At 54.9% G+C, this 20,066-nt stretch overlaps 1 protein-coding gene across 1 annotated transcript in view; it reads right to left on the reverse strand.

Moving 5' to 3' along the window:
• Positions 1–710: 710 nt before the first annotated feature.
• NOS2 (nitric oxide synthase 2) overlaps positions 711–20,066 on the reverse strand; it is a 28,184-nt gene continuing 8,828 nt past the window's right edge. Inside the window, exons 8-25 of the mRNA XM_036269688.1 lie at positions 18,840–19,014; positions 18,648–18,749; positions 15,407–15,601; positions 14,223–14,305; positions 13,699–13,843; positions 12,758–12,862; positions 11,486–11,535; positions 10,957–11,131; positions 10,040–10,172; positions 9,077–9,155; positions 8,207–8,388; positions 5,688–5,851; positions 4,470–4,677; positions 2,848–2,935; positions 2,283–2,404; positions 1,879–2,027; positions 1,417–1,611; positions 711–830 (exon numbers count right to left, since the gene is read on the reverse strand). Coding sequence (XP_036125581.1) covers positions 711–830; positions 1,417–1,611; positions 1,879–2,027; positions 2,283–2,404; positions 2,848–2,935; positions 4,470–4,677; positions 5,688–5,851; positions 8,207–8,388; positions 9,077–9,155; positions 10,040–10,172; positions 10,957–11,131; positions 11,486–11,535; positions 12,758–12,862; positions 13,699–13,843; positions 14,223–14,305; positions 15,407–15,601; positions 18,648–18,749; positions 18,840–19,014 — 2,470 coding nt within the window. The remainder of the gene's footprint in view (positions 831–1,416; positions 1,612–1,878; positions 2,028–2,282; positions 2,405–2,847; positions 2,936–4,469; positions 4,678–5,687; positions 5,852–8,206; positions 8,389–9,076; positions 9,156–10,039; positions 10,173–10,956; positions 11,132–11,485; positions 11,536–12,757; positions 12,863–13,698; positions 13,844–14,222; positions 14,306–15,406; positions 15,602–18,647; positions 18,750–18,839; positions 19,015–20,066) is intronic.

Here is a 20,066-nt window from a genome sequence, read left to right on the forward strand (position 1 = left end):
GCCTCCTGGGGCGGCTCAGCGGAGGCCTGTGCCCCCTCCGCCCCATCGCGGGTTCTCAGACGTGCACTTCGTGTGCTGCCCTCGTGCCCACTGCAGAGGAGACGCACGGCCAAGCTGGCACAGCCCTCTGTGGGGGATTTTTGTCCAGGCTGTGGCACCCACCAGTCCCCAACTCCATAGCTTATGGAACACACGCACACATACAATGTGATTAAAATAAAATGTATTTCATATAAATATCTCCATCAAGGAGTCATACAGGAAAGGCCTACATGGCCCTCAGGGGCTGACTAGGGTTTTTTTTGCGTGTGTGTGTTTTAAATATAAAGGCATAAATAACTGTACACGGGAGAAGGGCGGGGCTAAATACAGAGCAGGGCAACATTGCCCCTGGTGGTCCCTCGCGGTGGTGCAGTCAGACAGGGTCCATCCTTCTCACCCACTGGCCAGGCCTCGCATTGCAGACTTACTCTCCAAAAGACTAGGGACACCCCAGTTCTCTATTATCCAGGGGAGGACGGGTGGACTCAAAGGAGACAAGAGGTTCCACCCAGTCCAGGCTGCTACTTGGTAGCAAGTCAAGTAAAGGGGGAAGGAGATAGAGAAATAAGATGTGAGGCTTGGGGAGATAATTTCCCACCAGCTCCCCGGACCCTGTGACCTCCAGTAACGGTGACTTGGCCCCATCCTGAAATTCTGCAGCCGCAGCTTTAACACCTCCTGTGGGCTGCTGGAGCTCTGGGATCACCAGGCGGCCCCGCCGCCCCGTCCTTTCTCACCTTGTAGGGCACTACAGCACTGAAGATATCTTCGTGATAGCGCTTCTGGCTCTTTAAGGGAAGACAGATCAAGGTGTCAGCTCTGCTGGTCCAGCCACCTCTCATTCACCAGGTCCAGGCTGGAAGAAGCTCCTGGGTCCCCGGCTTCCCTCTCACTCGTACACTCGTGAGCCGTCTGTCTTCCCAGCTGTCACGCTTGGATGACCCTGGATCTCACTTAGCCTCTGACTCCCACTGCGGCCTGCTCTGGTGCGGAGCGCCAACACCTTTCCAGGCTTTGTGGCGGACAGTACAGCCTGCCTAGCGCTCGTCCCACAGGGTGCTCCTGGCAGTGCGGGCTGAGGTAAACACGTTTGGTGCGTGCTACATGCTGTCTCCCAGGTTCAAAGCGTCTTTACGCAGCGGCGCATGTTAGAGGCTCTGAAAGTCTCACCGTAAAGCAATGTGTCAGCCTTTCTTCAGCTGAGCAACCAGACCAGGGCATACAGAGGGCCTCTACCAGCCCAGCCACCTCTAGGGTTGCCTTGACGTCCAGAACTGTTCTGAGTCTGACTCCCCGAGTCCTGACTCCCCTAGTCCTGGCTCCCTGGCCCGTGCCCTTGACCTGCATCCGTAGCCCACACACCAGCTGCCATACCTTAAGCTGGAAGAAATAGTCCTCGACCTGCTCCTCACTCAGGCTCAGCTTGGCAGCCACCAGCTGCTTCAGGGTATGGGCCACATCCCGGGCCATGTGCACGTCCCCACAGACATAGAGGTGGCCTTGCTCTCTGTGGAGCATGTGGAGCACCTCGCCGGCCAGCTGCTGCTGAAGGATGTCTTGAACGTAGACCTGAAGCCAGAGGAGACGGTGAGTCCCGGTCCCTGCTACTGGCCTGGGGCTGGAGAGATGAATGCTGGCCAGAGCCCTGCCCTTGAGGAGCTGACAGTCCAGTGGGGCTCCCAGATGCACCCTGAATTCACCATGCTTCAAAGAGGCATCAATCAAGCCACTTGCCCTACCCAGGGCTCTGAGGCCCATCTGCCTCCCCCTAGAAAAAGAGTTCTCTCAGCGCAGACCGTCTGCCGAATCCCCACCAGAGGACGGTTGCTGCATTACCTTGGGCTGGCCAGGCAGTCGAGAATAGGCTGTGTGCACCCCATGCAGCACCCCCTTCCGGGCCATCTCTAACATCTCCTCCTGATAGAGGTGGTCCTCGTCTGGGCGCCGGCACCCGAACACCAGGGTCATGCGGCCGCCTTGGAGCCCTGCAAGACCAAGCAGGCTGCAGTTACCTGAGTGGCCACCAGAGGGCGGGCGCCAAGGCCTGACAAGTTGGGCACCCAACCTGAATTCTCATTTCCTCTCCACAAGTATCCTATCTAGTACTTTCCCCATTTCACAGATGAAAAAGCTCATGCCCAGGGCATTCATATCACTTGTCCACACAGGCTGAGGCAAACGGGACAGGGACCAAGAAATGGTGCTCCCCATTCCACACCTAGGAGTCTCCCCAGCAGTACCTTTGTGCTCAATGTCATGGAGCCGCTGCTGCCAGAAACTGCGGAAGGGGGCAATGCCCGTGCCAGGCCCAATGAGGATGCAAGGACGGGAGGGGTCCTCAGGGAGCTGGAAGCCGCTGGCACTGAAGGGGACAGAAAGAGATAGACCTAGTCCTCAGACACCGTGGGCTGGATGTACATACAGGACAGGGGCTGGGGAGCTGGGGGTGTGGCCAGGGGGTGCTGTTGGGGGATGTGGAGAAGACAGTGAGCTCAAATTTGATTCCCAAGTCCTGCAAGCTGCTTCATTTCCCCTGACCAGACACACCACCACCTTGCCCTGGGGTCCTTTTGAAAGAGGCTGAGCCTCATTGTACTCTGTGCCCATCACCACTGTCATCTCCATCCCTGCTAGAGACTTGGTCACGTTCTACAGCCGGGAGATAGAATGGAGAGGCCCTGTGTGACCTCAATGCCTTCTTTATGGCCCAGGCATCCAGATTGGCACCGAAACCCAGATCTCTCCCTTCCACCCCAAGCTTCCAAAGCCAGCGGCCCCACAACAGAGCGTGGAGGGGGTGCTTACCTTCGTACAAAACAGGGCACTGGGTCTTGGGGCTTCAGGCTGCTGAGCCATGTACTGCAGACACCGTGGTGCAGGGGACCCTGGCCATCTGCAAGGGTAGCACAGAGCTGACCAACACGGCCCCGCACCGCGAGCGTGAACCACCCCAGTGGCTCCTCCCACACTGATGCGCCTCCGTGAACTCTGTGGGCTTTCACGTGGGAGCTGTTTTCTCTTCGTTCTGAGATCTACCCTCTGTATATCCAGAGCTGGTGAAGCTCAAAGGGACTTAGAGAGGGTGCAGGCCTCTCCTTTGCCGCTGCAGAAATTGGTCTCAGAGGGACAGTGACTTGCACGAGGTCACTCAGGTAGGAGTAGAATCAGGCCACGGCCCCGCTTCCCTGACTCCTCCAGCGCTCCTTCTAAGAGTTTCTCCAGGGACCCTCCCAGACCCTACTCGGCTCCAGTGACAGTTGCTCAAAGTGGCCGCTGAGGGTGCCACAGTCACTGTCCCAGAGGTGTCTTCACAAATACAGGCCGCACTGGAAGGAAGCGGGTGATGGACAACCTCCTGAGCACTCCAGTCTGTTCTGACATCTGTGTGCGGCCCCTCCTGGGCTTGGGGAAACCCCAGCCTTTTCTGGGGCGCATTCCCTTCCCAAGGACCCAGAATTTAAAGGGACCTCCAGCCAGCCTGAGAAGTCCCGTGGTTTTCTCTGGAAGGAATCTCTCTCACAGGACGTGCCTGCCCTCCTGTCCTGGTCTGAGGACCGAGACCGATATTCTCTAGCACAGCCGGTCGTCTCTGCGCAGCCTCTAGAATGTGTGACGGCGCTTCTCAGAGCACAGAGGGCAATGCTCAGTGGCTGAGCGCAAGCAGGGGCACGGTCCAGCCAGTGGAGCAGTCACACCCAACTGGACAAGGTCTCGGACTTTCCAGTCTGTGTCAGCCATCCCCCACCCTCTGCCCTCATAGCACCCTGCACATTCCTTCTCAGCACCTACAAAACGACAAGTGTCTATTTCTGTGGGCCTCTCTCCATCGCACCCTCCAGAGGGGAAGCTCCATGAGGACAGAGGCTACAGGTGCTGTGTCCGCACTGACCGTGGTGCTGAGTGCAGAGAAGCGTGAGACAAATCCACGCTGCATGCGTGAGCGAAGGAACGAACGCTCAAGGCAGAATCACGCCTGAGCTCAGGCTGGACTGTCAGGAAGACTAAGAGTCGTTGGGCTCCCACGAAGCATAGGGTGCTTTCCACATTTGATCTCGTTAAGTTGTCCCAACACTAGTGGGACTGTAAAGTGGAGTCGGGTGGGTGAGAATGTGAACTCAGCAGACCACCTGGGTTTGAATCTCAGTTCTCTACTTGCTAATGGTGTGACCTGGAACAAGTGTCTGTGCCTCCGTTCCCTCACCTGTAAAATGCACCCGGCACCCATCTCACACGATGACCGATAATATGCATACAAAGGGGCGAGCACAGTGCCTGGTTCAGAGTAATCTCTCCCACACGCTTCCTATTGCTATGAAAACTCTGGAAGGTGGGTGTTTGACCGGCGAGGAGACCAGAGCTCAGCCATGTTGAACAGCGGCCCCGGAAACAGCAGGGGTGGCTGCTCCGAGCCTCTGCCTCAGCCTCACCTCGGGTGCGGTAGGTGAGCACGGCCACGGTAAGGTGGACCTCTGTGGGTGTGCGGTCCCTGGAGGAGCTGATGGAGTAGTACCGGGGTTTCAGGACAGGGAGCTGGGAGAGCAGGAAGCTGGCGGATACCCGCAGGGACGGGAACTCCTCCAGCACCTCCAGGAAGGTGGGACTGTTGGTGAACTTCCACTTGTTGTACTCTGAGGGCTGGAAGGTAAGGACAGTGTGAGCGGCTCGGGGCACCTGCCCTACACGGAGGGAAGAGGCTGTCACAGTCCAGCGTTCACTCATTATTCATTCTCTCTCTCACTCACTCTGTCCTCCCCCAGCAAACACTTTGCAGTGCCCGGCGCTGTCCAGGGTGCTGAGACTACCAACTGGAGGGGAAACATTTCCTGTCCTGGAAGAACTCCGGCCAGTGAATAAACAGCATTCATCTAACTTGTGTGCTTGGAACTTCACTGCCAGCAACTTGTGAGCAGAAGCCAAATCTTTATTGTGATCTCATTTGGGGCAGGGCTTTGGAATCCCACAGGCCTGGGTTCAAATCTCGGCTGGAGGCCGTGACTGGATGCTTGCTTTAGAGCTGCGGGATCTTGTCCCAACTCCTTAATCTTTGTGAGGTGAGGATAGCATCACCTACTTTGTGGGGATGTTGTGAGAATTTAGGGAGAAAATGTGTGCCAAGGTCGTGTAGCACAGCCTCGGGATAATTAATGGCAGTGAAGGTGGCTGGAATCATAATAATTAGCAATAATGATGCTGCAGTAATGACACCCAGTGTTTTTTTGCAAAGACTTGGGCCTGGAAAGTTGCAGGTGAGTCCATGCATTCTCTTGTCAATTTAGTAATTCAACTACCCATCTGTCACTCTATCCATTTATCCATTCATCCTTACCATCCACCCTCCAACATTTTCTAAGTCCTAGGCTTATTCCAGGTTTGGGGAATACAAAGACAGACAAGACATAGACACTCTCTTTTTCTAGCTAATTTCTAAGGATATGAACTTCGGTTGCATCCTTCAGACGCTCAGAAAAATCCAGTTTACTCAATGCTATTGTGTCCTAGAGCTGGGATGGGAGAGGGTGTCGCGCCCACCAGACTTTGATGAGTTTCACATGGGACCCCCTTGGAGGTGAAAGGCCAGCTCTGAGCTCTGGCTTCCAGCAACCATAGGACCTGCCCCCACCTCACCCACCAGCCCCAAACTTCACCTGGCACAGGGTCTGTAGCCTCTGCCTCTCGGCCTCTTCTGTGGCCAGCTGGGCCAGCTTTCGGAGCAGCAGCTGGGTTGGAGGGGTGGTGATGTCCAGGAAGTAGGCAAGGGCCTGGCTGAGCGAGCAGGGGGGCAGCCGCTTGTCCTGGACCCAGTAGCTGCCTAAAAAGAAGTCAGGATGGAAAAAAATCCCCATTTGTGTTTTCCAAAGGGTAATGAGGCCACTGGGGCAGACACCCTCCACCCTCCAGCTGCAGGGGAGAGAAGACACTGAAGTTCTGGCTCCAGGAACAGCAACAGGGCTCACGTGCCCAACTCACGTGCAGGAAGATGGTGCTCAGAGAGAGGCTGCAGGGAAGGCTGATCAACAGCCCTCCCAAGGACACCCACAGTGACACACCCTATAAACTAACTGTGCACCAGAGTCCAGTCCCTCTCTCACCCACACCTGACACCCACCGGTGAATTACAGACTCACAGGGACTAAATCCACCGAAGACTGATGTACACACCAGAGGCCAGTTGTTCATTTAGAGAAAAGCCCATGCCCACAGTCCCCTGGGGTCCTGTACCAGGAGGTGCTAGGAGAGCAGCCAAGTGAGGTGGCGGGTCTCAAGGAGTCCCAAGGGCAGTACACAGGGCAGTCACAGCATGGATCCTGGGGCCAATAGATATGGGTTCAAACTCTGGCTGCACACATACTTGCTGTGTGACTGAACTCCCTGAGCCTTAGGTTCCCCCTCTGTGAAATGGATGTCATGAGAAAAGTCTCACTGGGGTTGTATGAGAATTGAATGAAATAGTGCAGTATGATAGTTGGTACAATGTCTGGGATATGGGTGCTCAATAAATCTTAGGTAAAAATGTTAGTATTACAGCCCTGGCTGGTTTGGCTCAGTGGTTAGAGTGTTGGCCCACAGACCAAAGAGGAGCAGGTTCGATTCCAGCCAGGGGCACGTACCTCGGTTGCAATTCGTCCCCAGCACTGGTTGAGGTCATGCGGGAGGCAACCAGCTGATGTGTCTCTTTCACATCAACGTTCCTCTCTCTCCCTCCTACTCTATCTGAAGATAAATGGGAAAAGATCCTCAGGTGAGGATTTGAAAAAGTATATACATATTAGTATTACACTGTTTCATCTGGACCCCAGGTCTGATGAACCACACCTGTCTCCCTACAGTCACAAGCACATCTCTGTCCTCTCGTCCCCTCGTTTCAGGCTCTCTCGCGTCTTCTGGACAGTGGGGTACAATGCCAGACTTGCTTTTCCAAACTGTGCTTTCCTGTTTTGGCCACTCTCTCTAGGGGGACACATTCTTGAAGGTGTCGTTGTCACTGCGGAAGGTAAGGCCAGAGAGCTAGTCCTACGGCTGGGAGGCCTGCGATTGTAGATGTCATTAGCTCACCTCTCCTAGTGCCTGTCACCCTGTGCTGTGCTCACCGCATAGACTGAGAGCCTCCCCTTGGCACAGGAAGGGGTGCCCTGGACCCTCCCTAGGACGACGTCTTCTCCCCAGTGAGGATGGCCCGGAGGAAGCACAGTCTCCTGGTCACCCATGGCCCTGCCCCCCGCTCATCGCCCAGGGAAGTGGCCCACCCTGATGGGAATACCTCAGACCCCTGGTGGGGAGGCAGCATGAAATTAGAAGGTCATGAAAATGTGAGGAGGTTATATATTTGGGATGTAAAGGGACTCAGAGTGTATCCTCTGGCCTTCTGGGCAAATGTTCAATAGCCTGTGGGACGTGAACATTCCTCCATTCTTGCACTTATTTGGCGCCAGGAACGGTGGTGAAGGTTGCACTTGCATTCACTCATTTGTTCTTCACAACAAGCCTATGAGGACGGCTCTATCATCTTTATTTTAGAGAAAAGAAAGAAAGCCTGGAGGGATGAACTCATAGGCCCAAAGTCATATAGCTGGTAAGTGATGGACCAGGGACTTGAACCTTCACACCTCAACATCTGTCCACTGTTTAAACATTTCTCTACCACGCCACAGAGCAAGCTGCGCACACGTGCCTGATGGGGGACTAAAGAGACGATGCATGTGAGATGCTGGCATAGAGTGATTGCCCACCCAAGGCCAGCTGCCACTGCTGGTACCCTAAGCACTACTGTTATGAATATTCTTGCCCATCTGCCCTCTATACGAGTGGGCTCTCGGAGGGCAAACACTGAGCCGCCTTCCTTTGGTAGCCCATGGCCTGTCTATTATATAGATGTGACCGGTTAAAATTTCGATGGAAAAATAAATGAATCAGTTAATCCACAAAAAAGTAGCCAGGTAAGAAAAGGCACGGAGGGAAGAAGACTCCCCGGCTCTGGTGGTGGGCAGGTCGTCCCAGAGAAGCACCCTCTGCGCTGGCCAGCGGGTTGAGACCGGCTCGGAAGGCTGTTCCAGCTCGGACTGGGGCGGCCCACCCACCCCGCAGGAAGGACGGGGTGAGCTGCGGGCAGCGCAGGCCCAGCCCCCGCCGGCTGGGTTGGGGTGGAGGGTCAGTGTAGAGGGCTCACCAGTTTCACTGAGGGTCTCCAGGCACACGGGTTGGTGGGGTGCAGGGCCGTCCACCACTCGCTCCAAAATGCCTTGGACCAGGGCCGGCTGGTTGCTTGGGAAAACCCCCAGGTGCTCTCCGGGCCGGTAGCTGAGACCTTGGCGGCCCTCCCAGGAGAGTTCCACCAGGAGCGTGGTGCGGCTGGAGAGGAGAGAAGCCTGTGACGCCGCCAGGATTTCCGCCAGAGCTCCCTGGCAGCTGGGCCGCTCCGTGAGCACAGGTCACCAGCATCCCCTGCGGCTGGGGCACCCAGGACGACCTGGGGTGACCAGGCCCAAGGCTTCTCTGTGGGGAGAGGGTGGGCGGGACCCCTCCCTGTGCAGTCCTCCCGGGCCCACGAGGCCTTGATCACAGACTCTGCCTAAAGAAAGCGACCCTCCAGGAGATGCGTAGATTGGGACAAACCTCTCCTTGCCCCAGCGTGAATCCGGTTCCTATTAGAACTATGCCCAGCTCTCCTCCTGAACGGGGAGGACAGCCCAGAGAAACAAAACCCACAGAGAATCCACAACGCGGGCTCACCCCGGAGGGGAAGCGCCGTTCCCTGCTCAACTTTTCCTGGAGGTTCTCAAAGGAGAGCCAAAGGGTCTGAGTTTCTCTTGCCCTCCCCTTTTTGGTGAAAGAGTTACGTGGCAAAGGGCAGGAAGTGAAGCTGGTGCCTAGTCCCCATGCTGGAAAACTGGCCCCTGATTCATGGAGACCAGACGGAAAGGCACTGGTGGCCACAGGTTACCAGTCCAGCTGGTCCCCACCGCTGCCTTGCTCTGGTCTTTCCTTCATTAAAATACAATCTGTGGCCATCACCCAAGAGCCCTGTGCTCCACCCTACCTGGATTTCGGACTCTGGAGATTCTGCCGCGATTTGAGCTTCATGGTGAACACATTCTTGGCGTGCATGCTGCTGAGGGCTGGGGACAGAGAGACAGTGAGATGGCCAAGTGGCTCTTACGTGCTGGTGGGCAGACTCCACATGTCTGAGTCAATGACATCCGGACACTGCCCTCGGGATGTCCCACTGTGGTCACGGGGGGGTTTTCTTTCCTTTTTCCCACTGTGTCTCTGAATCACAAAGAAAGACCTAGGGTCTGACACAGGGTGGTCGTGCTGCTGCGAGGCGCTGGGAAATGCAACTCAAGGCCCCACTGTGGGGAGTTCGAGGACATCTCGTGGCTCGGGATCCGCAGGAGAGCACTGCTCAAGTTGGGGACGTCCTGAACACGCAGCAACCTGCAGGACCGCTGGACTCATGGGACAAGACGAGGACGCACAGAGACACAGGGTGCCGCTGAGAGTTCACAGACTGCAGAATGTTCTGGAACTGCCTGTGCAGAATGTCCTTTGCAATACTTGGCTGCCATTGAAGCAGGGAGGGCAGGGCTCAAACCTCAACTTGGCCACATGCTAGCCACTCGCTTCACCTCCCTGAAGCTCATTTTCTCTGTCTGTGCCGTTCCTGGGGGGAGGAGTGCCCGGGCTCGCTGAGAGCGGCGGGCAAAGAGCCCAGCACGGTGCCTGGCGCGCAGGAGGCCCTCCGTTGGTGCGGCTCCCTTCTCTCTCCACCTCCCTCCCAGGCTTCCTCCCAGAAATGGCCTCCTTGAGACAAAGCAAGGCCTCGGTTCTGGCACCCCAGCCAGCTCTTGGAGGCAACAAGAGAGAGAGGCCTGGCAGCCCTGGGCCAGCTGCCTGTGTTCAGAGGGTCCTAGTGCTCTCTCCGACCACAGGCTCAGGGCTCGAAGACCCCCAGCCCGGCGGGAAGAGCAAACAAGCCCGGGTGGCGCCGGGAAGCGGGTACCTTTGTTGAGGTCCAAGGGCTGTGAGCCCTGCACGAGCCTGCAGTGGAGGGGGCTCCAGGTCACACTGGCGGTGTAGAGCTTGGGGAGCTGAATCCGGTGTTTGCCTCGGACGTCGAACGCCTCACAGGCGGCCTGGAAGAAGACGGAGCGAACCCGTGTCCTCGAGCGGCAGCATCAGCAGGGGCCCTGCCCCGGGGCTCCCTGTTCTAGGTCCTCACGACGAGCTAAGTGCTTTGTTAGGTTGCTAAGCACACGCACCTGGCCGGGCTCCTGTGAAGACTCAAAGAGGAGCCAGGGCAGGGCACAGGGTAGCTACTGCTACTGTGATGAATACTGACATATCTCACTTTATCCTCACGGCCCTGCCATGAGGGGGGCGATTACTCCCATTTTCCTGGTGTGGAACCACTGGAGGAGGCCTGGGCGTGGGAATCGCACCGGCCCCGACACAAGCCGGTGCTCCTGGGCACCGCTGGGTGAAATGCTTCCCTTAAATGAGGAGTTTACTAAATCAGAGGGGTCAGACCGTGGGCAACAAAGACCTCAACTGTGTGCTCCCTGTCCCCAACCTCTCTATGGTGGGGAGACTTGAAACAAGACAAGGTCGTCACAAGGTGACCTGGATATTCAGAGGAGGAAGATCTTAAACCAAAGCTCCCAGGAGGCGGGGAGGTGTCCCAGCCACCTTCTCCTACCCTGGGACACATGCTTAGAGTTCTTCGTGTGTGTGTGTGGGGGGGGGGGGGAGCAGCAGCACCCTGAGCCCTCAGCCTGCAGCCCCAGCCCACGTCTGGGTCCATATCTAGAGGACCAGGCAGGGGCCGCGCCCTCCAGGATGCCCAGCACAGGTGTCCTGGGCACAAACGCCCCACAGCACCCTCTCCATGCAGTGGGGCAGCTCCAGCTATGAACTGACCTTGAAGGTCTGCACAGCCCAGCTGCGGAAGGCCTCTTCCTGCCCACTGAGATCGTCCCCTTCCCCTGTCGGCGTGAGCTGAGACGCTCCCAGGTGGGACAACTTCTGGTCGACATCATGAGCGAAGGCGCAGAACTGAGGGTACATGCTGGAACCGAGGCCAAACACAGCATACCTGCCGAGGAGGACACAGACAGACAGACAGACTGGAGTGAGCCAACCCACACAAGCAGCACCCAGCAGCACCAGCAGCCACAGAGACTCCCACTCGCCGGGCACGGCCCAAGCGTGTATGCCCCCTTCTGGTCTTCCCTGGCTTCCTGATCACCAGCTCCCATGACCAACTCAAAGCTTGGCCTGCAGACCTGTCAGAGGGACCTGGATTCCCTGGCTTGACCCTTGACACATGCTGAGGACAGGCTCTCTCTGTGCCTGAACACCCCAAAGGAGACCACCTTCTCTACGCCCGGTTCCAGACTCTGGGCCCATAAGGCAGGGCTCGGACAAGAGGGGTGGGGAGCAGCCTCACCTGAACTTGTTGGTGAGCTCTTTCAGCATGAAGAGAGATTTCTTCAGTTTCTAGAAAGAGAGAGAACCACAGAGTTCTCAGGACAGGGTTCATAAAAGCAACTGCTTTTTCCTTTCTTCTGGAGGCCCATTTCGGAACTGGCCACATCTGACAGAAGGTTCAAGGTCCACAAATGCCGGGTGTTTATGGGCACCTGCCTGGGGCTCAGGGACGGATCAGCTGAAGCCGCTCACGTGGCCTTGACCCTCAGTGGGGGCCCAAACAGCTCAGCCTCCAGCCCATCCAGCCCGGGAGAGGAGACCTGCCTCACAGCGGGGCATCTCCTGAGGGTCACCTAATGGGGTGTGAGTGAACCTCTCCTCTTGTTTGGACTCTGGTGAGAACAGCAAAAAATATGTTCCCATATTTTCTAAAATATCTCTGATTTTCCAGGAACTCAAGAGAGCTTTAGGTGGGTACACAACCTAACAGATGTAGTGTCAAATCTCACAGTAAGAAAGCATTCTCTCCTCTGTAACTTATCTTAGTTACTCCCATTTCAATTATTTTTTTTCTGTCCTAATGAACCCTAGGGAGAAGGTCTCAGCTTGGTATTGATGGAGACTTAACACCTCTCTAATATATGCCTAGTACTCTTCCCTCCCTCCCCCCACTTTATTGATTTTAGGGAGAGAGGAAGTAAGAGGAAGAGAGAGAAACATTGATGTTGAGAGAACATTGACTGGCTGCCTCCTGCACGCCCCCCACCGGGGATCGGGCCCACAACCTGGGTATGTGTCCTGATCAGGAATCGAACCGGCAACCTCTTGGTGCATGGGTCTACGCTCAACCACTGAGCCACACCAGCCGGACTCTTTTTTTAAAAAAACTAAGCAAGCCGTAGTTAGGCAATAGTATCTAGCTAAAATTCATAACTCCTTTTGGCTTTCATTCAGTTTACTTTTTGCTGGCTTTCCATTTGTGAGAACGATATAAAGTTTCCTTTAACATGAATTGTTGAATTTCAAAGGTAGGTCAATCCCCTGAAATACGAAGTCTATCACGGGAAAGGCGGTGTGTGCGAGCGGCGATAATGGCAAAGGACACAGGCAAATGGCTGACGTTAGGGCAACCCAGAGTGATCTGAGAACTCACTCCCAAATGTCCTCCTTTGGACATGCTGAATTCCCCAGATCCCTTCCTTGGTCCTCTTGGGCCCTGCCACCCCCATCCCACCTCCCCACCCCCCTCCCAACCCCCCACCCCATGACCACCGGCACCTGGAGCACCTACCTCTCCATTGCCAGGGGAGTCTCCGTTTCCAAATGTGCTGGTCACCACCAGCAGCAGTTGCTCCTCCTCCAGGCTGCTCAGCCTGTACTCGTCCATGCAGAGAACCTGCATGTGATGGAGGGTGGCCATCAGCCCCTGGCTCCCAGGCTGGGGCCCTCTGTGTCCTCCCCAGGCCATTAGCCTCCTTCATCATCCTGTCCCCACCTGCTAACCCCCCCCCCCCAGCACAGGTGTGGCACAGAGAAGGCGGGTGCTGAACAAATCCGTCCAATGCACCTCCTTGGACACGGGTCCTCCAGCTGCACCGCTGGCTCGTCATCAAGCCCTGGAGGGCCCGCCTCCGAAATACCGCACGTCCCAAATCAAAACTCTGTCGCCACGGCCATGGCCACTTTGGATTCTGAGTGTGTGGACATATTTTCCACAACAATCGGATGAGCAGGTTACAAAAATGACGGCTCCTTTGGCACCTCAGGGACCCAAACCCTTCGCTGGGCGCTCATCTCGGGGGGAGGGTGTCACCGCCTCGCTGCGCCCCAGGCCTGCCTGACCTGGGAGGTCTTCGGGGGCGAAGAAGAAAACCCAGCATGGACGGAATGAGTTCCTCACCCTTTGGGGTTTTGTTTTATTTGCCTGCATTTTATGCATCCTTTGCTCCCTTCCCATTTAGTACGGAAGGCGTTCGGTGAACAGGGATACAGTTCACCTGGAGCAGCTCACATAGACGGATTCGTTAGGAAAGTCTTCCCTGGAACGCGCGGGGAATCGCATTCCTACGTGTCTGGGAAGCCCGGCTCAGCCTGCCCTGTCTGGCCGAGTGGCCACGCACAGTGGCACACCCAAGGCTCAAGCCCTGCGGGAGCAGAGCAGGGCAGCACGCAACCCTTCCCCGGCTCCCGAGCACAGGCAGGGCCCGCGCATGCGTCCGGCGGGTCGGATACCTTGGGGTTGAAGGCACAGCTGAACAGGGCCCCGAGGTCCTGGGCCAGCGTCGCTGATTTTCCTGTTTCCGTCGCAAAGAGGATGGTGGCTCTGACTCGGGCCGCCATGGTCTTTCGCATCAGCATAGAGGCAAAGAGCACAGCCCTGTGAGGACAGACAGACACTGCGCTGATTCATCCTTCCAGAGGAAGACGGGGACCAGGAGGACGGGACGGGGCAGTGTTTGAAGTGGGGCAGGTGGAGTTAAAAGAACCCCCGCTTCTCACCAGCGATGAACCTATCAACCCCGACTCAACGCCCTTCTGCTCCCCTCACCCGCTCGACTGACTGTTTAGCCCCTTGGGGCACGTGGAGGAGAGAGGAGGTTGGGGCGATGGTGACAGGTGACTCTTAGAATTGGTGTGGGGACCTCTGGGAACCAAACGCCATCAAGATCATCTTTCCTCTCTCTTCCCTGCCCTTTGAGGCCTCGAGGGGCAGGCTGACTACAAGCAAGATGTCAACACTGGCCGCTCCCACTTACTTCACCAAGACTGGGAATCGGATCTCTCTTCTCCGGGGTCTCCGCGTCTCGTCCTGCCAGACATGGGTTTTCCAGGCCTCCACCTTCAGAAAAGAGGGCGAACGTGAGAGCAAGGCAGCCCGAGCTCGGCTTGAGCCGGGCGATGCTGGTGAGAGAGAAGACGCTCCGTGTCCTTCATGAGTTGGGGGGCAAGTGGGCCCTGTCCCAACCCCTGGCTCACTGAAAGCCCCCAGGGACAGCTGTGTCTGTCTGTGTCCCTCAGAGCAGCTGCTCCAGTGGCCAGCACAGAGCCTGCACATAGCAGGTGGTCAGTTGATCGATGGTCATTAGTGTCCCCTTGGAAGGAAGAGGCCCGAGTTTGCTCTCGTTTTTAGTGTCTTATCACTAGGAAGACGGTATAATGTAGAGTCCAAACTGGGGCACCTTTGAGAGGAAAAGGAGATGCTATGACAACAGGTATAAACTGTCCGGGGCAATAAGTCACCCTGCTTATCACCTTTAGAGCAAGGAAGTTCTTCCCAAATTGAACCAAAGTCCTTTTGACAGAAAACGAATGTGTGTCAGTACAGGATGGTTACTGAGAGCATTCTGGGCCAGCGCTGGGCTGAGCTGTTTCAGACACCAGCTCGTGTGATCTTTACAACCTCCTGTTGTGAAATTAAGGCCGCTTCCTTTAGAGGTGAAAAAAATCAGGGCTGAGGTGGGTGAAATGACCACTACCACCACCACCACCACGCCCAGAGCACATAGCTAGGAAGTGGCAGAATCACCCCCAGGTGTGCCTGGCCTGGGACCGAGCTCCTCACCGTGATGCTGTGTGACTGTTCACACACACACACACACCCACCACCATCATGGAGCTAGGTGCTATGGTGGTCGCCCTCTAGAGCTTAAACCTTGTCAGAGAACAGCCCACTAAAGGTACAGTAAAAGGCATTTCCTCAGTCCCAAGCTCTGTGAAAATGAACAAAAGCTGCCCAGCATCCTTGCGTAAAGTCTAAAAAGCATTAAACATGATTCTTCCCCATGTCTTGCACGAGTGAGCATGCACGTGCACACACAGATGCACACGAATGCACATGCACACACACATGCATGCACATGTACACCCATGCGCACACACACACGCACACTCTCCACCCCCGAGCTCTCAAGACAAGAGAAGAGGAAAGTCCCTCTGGTACCTGGTAGTAGTAGAAAGGGGACAGGATGTAGTTTAACATCTCCTGGTGAAACACGGGGGTGATGCTTCCAGAAATCGGAGGCACCAGCCAAATCCAGTCGGCAGGGCAGCCCCCTCGGGACCGGTACTCATTCTGCATGTACTTCATGAAGGACTCCGCAGCTGAGTGGTGGTCCATGATGGTCACATTTTGCTTCTAAATCAGAAGGAGGCAAGAAGGGGAGGAGAGACGAAGGACGGGGGAGTCAGGACAGTGGTCTGCTGACTGTAGAGCTCCCAGGTGCACCATGGGAAGGCCTGGCAATCTGTAAAATGGGAGAGCAATTCCTCTGGCCCCCTCCTCACTGCTGAAAATAAATACCCATGGAAGGCACTTTCAGAGCATCTGAAGTAGAAAAAAACAACCACCACCATGGTCAGCCTACAGATCAGATGGTGGCCTCTGTTGGTCCCCTGGGGCAGTGTCCAGCTTCTCAGGCCGTGCCCACAGGTCTCCCCAAATTTACAACAAATGGCTCTCTCTGGATGCTAATAAGTCAAACCACAGTGCATTTTTGTTGGCAGGCAGTTCTGGGAGTCACTTTGCCAAGGATATGGCTCTCCTGGTCAAGAAGGAACCACCGTGCATGGAAGACAAGTGACCACATTCCCAAAATTAAAAGCCAAGGGGTCTGAGCCTTCCCTGAATGACCCAACAAGGGTCCCCACAGCCCTCAATGTCAGGGGCAACTCAGTTAGGAAACATTTGTTTCGTGTAGTGGTTCAAACCTTGGCCTTCTATTCCCTATGTGACCTTAATTAATTCGTTCCTGGACCTCACTAAGCCTCAGTTTCCTCATCTGTCAAGTGGGGATGATAACAGTTCCTGCATCACGAGGTTGTTGAAAGGATGCAAAAGGTATTACAAGTAAAGGCCGGGACGTGCTCAGTGACCATTAGCTGCCATTATTATTTCCACGTGCCAGGCACTGCGGGAGGCACTGGCATCGCCGAAATGAAAGACATGGCCCCCTCTCGGCATCCGATTACATTCTGACCAGGGGACGAAGAAAGGCAGCTGCTTCACGTGGTCTGAGAGGAGCTGCAATGGGGGTGCAGGAGCAGGCGGAGGGCAGAGGAGGGCTTAGCTCAGACAGAAGCCGGGCAGAGAGACGGGGCCTTTCAGGCACAGCTTCTAAGAGGAGGTGAGTCTTGAGACATGGGTACAAGCTGGGCCAGAGACAAGCATTCCTGGAGAAGGACACAGCAGGAGCCAAGGCCAGAAGGAGAGGAGCTAGCTGATGGAGGCCCCAGCGGGCCCAGCCACACCTTCTAAGCTGTACACATACACAGAGAGCAAGTCCTGGCTGCCAGACCAGTTTTAAGGTCAGGAGTTGATGATGGGATAATGATGGTAAAACAATAAACAGTAATAACACCAAAACAAGTGCTTACTAAGTGTTCGCAATGGGCCAGGCAGTTCGACTGGACACTCTGCATGTATTTCATTTAATTCTTACAGTAACCTAGTGAGGGAGGCACTATTATTATCTCTGTTGTACAGATTAGGAAACAAGGCCAAGTCTTTTGAAGTTTACTGTGAAGGAGGGTGACGAGGAAGTCCTGGAGACTCAAAGACAGTGACCGAGTGTGGTCAGCAGTGGCCAAGAGACAGCAAAGGACCAGAGGACTTTCTGGGACATATTCGCATCCTGCCAGTGTCAGGGCTGATGCTGGGAGCTCCCAGGACTCAGGATGTGTCGTCCACGGCCAGTGGGCCCTTCCTGAGCCGGGCCAGCCCCAGGGGGCTCTTCCTGTCCTGTCTCCGAGTCACCTCCAATCAAGCACAAGCTTGACCTACCTATGGGGTGACCGGTCATGGGGAACAGTGTGTGATCGTAAATATTTACTGGATGATTGTTTAATGTCAGCTCCCCGCTACACTGCACAAGGACGCATTTTTGTCTATTTTGTTCACCACTCACATCCTTGGCCCAGCCTGGTGTCTGGCACATTGCAAATGCTCAATGCAACGTTGCCGAATAAATGAGTGACTCTCTGCCCACTGGTCTGGCCACCAGGGCATCTGCCAACTTTGTGGAGATGGTCTCAAATTCTAAAGTAACAACTTCACACACCCCAGGCCTCCTCCCCGAAAGAAAGGGGTGTGTTTGCATGAGTAAGAGCAGCAGATGGGCCGCCGGCTCAGTCCCAAACAGGAGCCAACCTGCTATGTGACGGTCCAAGGGCAGACACTGTCTGTCACTCAGCAGGACAGGAGCTCACATGGCCATGGGCTCTCATCCATCACTTGACACACTTCTTTAGAAGCTACCATGTGCCAGACCCACTTCTGGTCTCTGTAGTTAGAGCAGTGGACAAGAGACAAGACCCTGCCCCACAGCGCTTACATTCGGGGAGGGGGCACGAAACAACAAAGAAAGAAGTAGATGTACTATATATTGTCAGGAGTTAGTAAGTAGTATGAGGAAAAATAAAGAGAGTTAAAGGAATAAGGGGGAGAGACAGGAGGGGGTGGGAGGCCATTGTATACGGCACGGTCAGGAAGGGCTACCCTGAGGAGGTGACCATTGGGACCTGGGTGAAGGGAAGGGGCCAGTCATGGGATGGTTTGTGGGAAGAGTGTTCTGGGCAGAGGGAAAAGCAGTGCCAAGGCCCTGAGGTGGGAACTGTATTGGTGAGTTTGGAAAACAGTGAGAATTGCAGGGTGGCAGGAAGATGGGTGGAGGAGGAAGGCCTGGCGGGAGGTGTCATGAGGTCTTTCCTTGGCTTTGCTGTAAAGGGAAGCAGAAAACAAGGTAGGAGCTGAGGGAGGCACTTATTCCTTTGAGATGGGAACCATTACAGCCTATTGATATTGATGGGAATGGTCCAGGGGTGAGGGAGACACTGATGAGACAGGAGAGGGAACGGGGGATAGTTTCAGGATTAAAGTCCTTGAGAAACTACGAGAAAACAGGATTCAGTGCTTAAGTGCAGGGATTGACCAGTCTTGGGAGGAGCGGAGTTGCCTGTTGCTAGAAGAGACACGTCATACTAGAAGACCTGGGTTTGGTGAGAGGGCTTATTTGTCTCTGTCCCCAGCACCTGGCATAGCGTGTGGCACAAGCTGGGTGCTCAGTGTTTGTTTGGTGCATAAATAAATGAGCAGTGCTGGAAGGGGAAATCAGGCGCGCATGAGAGGCTGGGCCAGATGACCTTCTAACCAGGAAGGCTTCGGACCCACAGAACCCCAGTCATACCTGGAAACTGTGCAGCACAGCGACGTTGATCTCAACGACAGCCTGGTCTTTCCAGAGTGAGGCCAACTTGTGCGTTTCCAGGCCCATTCTTCTGCCTACTTCCTGCACAGGCAGAGGAACGGGGCTGTGTCAGTCCTGGGGGCCAACCACAGGCCCGTACCTCCCACTGGCCCCCCGGGTGGTCCTCGTTACCTCCAGGATGTTGTAGCGCTGGACGTCACAGAAGTCCCGGACGCCGATCTCTGTGCCCATGTACCAGCCATTGAAGGGGCACCCTGGGAACTCGAGGCCACCCACCTCGAGCAGCATGTTGGACACTGCAGGCAGGGCGTACCACCTCAGCCCCAGCTCCTCGAACCACTCGTACCTGGGGGGGAGATAGCCAGGGGTGGGGCCTTCACTTCTGCCCATCCTCACCCCCCTAAAAAGCTTCAGGAAGTCGATCAAGAAAACTCCTTTCCAAGTGTTGATCTCTAAGTTAACCCCACCTGGAGGGGTGAACGGGTGCCCTAGGTGTCCTTCATTAATTATGCATTCATTCACTCATTCGTTCATGCAAACACACAGCAAGCATCCAGTATGTAACAGGCCCTGTGCCAAATGCTGGGAACCCAACATAATACAGTGGTTAAGGACTCTAGCTAGTGTCAGAAGGCCTAGTTTCAAGTTCTGCCTTACCGCTTACCTGCTGTGTGACCTTGGGATGTTATTTAGCCTCTCTGAGCCTCAGTATCCCCACCAACAAAATAGAGATAATAGCATCAAACTCGTGAGATTATTGTGAAAATTAGTATCATTCATTTGTATATTTGTTTATTCCAGAAGTATCTATAATTGAGCACCTACTATGTTCCAGGCACCCTGCTAGGTGTTGGGGACATAGTAGGTGCTCGATTATAAATATTACAAGAAAGGCAAGATCCCTATTCTCAAGAAGCTTACAGTCTAGAATCCAGACTCTGGACTATAAATAGGTAAACAAACAAATAAATAAATAAATAGGAAGATCAAAACAAGGTGATGTGTTAAACGAAGGGTGAGGTTGCCTACTCTAGGGTGGGTATTCAGGAGAGGCTTCTCAGAGTGGGTATCATTCAAGAATACCTCACTGACAAGAAGAAATGAACATTGAGGAAAGGGCGGGGGGACAGCAAGTGCAAAGGCCCTGAGGTAGGACCGAGTTCATTATATTCAAGAAACAAAAAGAGAGAGAGAGAGAGAAAGAGCCCAGCCCAATGATTGTTACATAGTGAGTCTCAATATATGAAGGTATTTTTGTAATTACACAAGCTGTCTGGAGCAAGGGCTGAACTAGATGAGCTCTTAAAGTCACTATAGCCCTATATTTTCATCACAGTCTGGAGACAGACAGCTAAGAGAATGGGCAGGAAGGCGAAAGAACCCTAGGCTGCTCAGTGT

Source organism: Molossus molossus, unplaced genomic scaffold, assembly GCF_014108415.1.
Source record: "Molossus molossus isolate mMolMol1 unplaced genomic scaffold, mMolMol1.p scaffold_m16_p_19, whole genome shotgun sequence".
In the NCBI taxonomy this organism is placed as follows: Eukaryota; Metazoa; Chordata; class Mammalia; order Chiroptera; family Molossidae; genus Molossus; species Molossus molossus.